Source organism: Corapipo altera, unplaced genomic scaffold, assembly GCF_003945725.1.
Source record: "Corapipo altera isolate COAL_440 unplaced genomic scaffold, ASM394572v1 229, whole genome shotgun sequence".
Taxonomy (NCBI): Eukaryota; Metazoa; Chordata; class Aves; order Passeriformes; family Pipridae; genus Corapipo; species Corapipo altera.
The window spans coordinates 157,554-158,052 of NW_020885108.1; the positions used below are offsets into that span (position 1 = coordinate 157,554).

The 499-nt window shown below is 52.9% G+C and overlaps 1 protein-coding gene across 1 annotated transcript in view; it reads right to left on the reverse strand.

The window, feature by feature from the left end:
• The window catches only part of LOC113960315 (keratin, type II cytoskeletal 6C-like), a 4,756-nt gene that overhangs the window by 1,291 nt on the left and 2,966 nt on the right, over positions 1–499 (reverse strand). The window contains 1 exon segment of the mRNA XM_027669830.1: positions 120–215. Within this exon segment, the coding sequence (XP_027525631.1) occupies positions 120–215 (96 nt within the window).

Sequence of the window (499 nt, forward strand, 5' to 3'; positions counted from 1 at the left end):
TGCGGACAACCCGCGGCTCAGGGGGAGCAGGGAAGAGCAGCAGCTCCAAGGTGGCATCTCCACCCCGAGCCCACCCATTCCCACCCGTCCCACCCCATCCCACCCCGTCCCCATCCCACCTCCTCGTAGATGGCCCTCAGGAAGTTGATCTCGTCCGTCAGAGCTCCCACCCTGGCCTCCAGCTCCACCTTGGTCATGTAGGCCGAGTCCACGTCCTAAGGGAAAGATCCCACCGAGAAACAGCCGCGTTCACTCTCGGGAATCCTTCGGGATGGCGGGAGCCGCGGGCCGGGCTGGGGGAATGGGGTCACACTGGGGGGTTTATAGGGAATTCTAGAGTCTGTGTTTATATGGAGTCCTGTAAATGTATGGGATTCCATATGGAATTCTATAAATATATGGAATTCTATAAATGTAGGGAATTCCATATGGAATTCTATAGTCTGTGTTTGTATGGAATTCTATAAATGTATGGAATTCCATATGGAATTCTATAAAT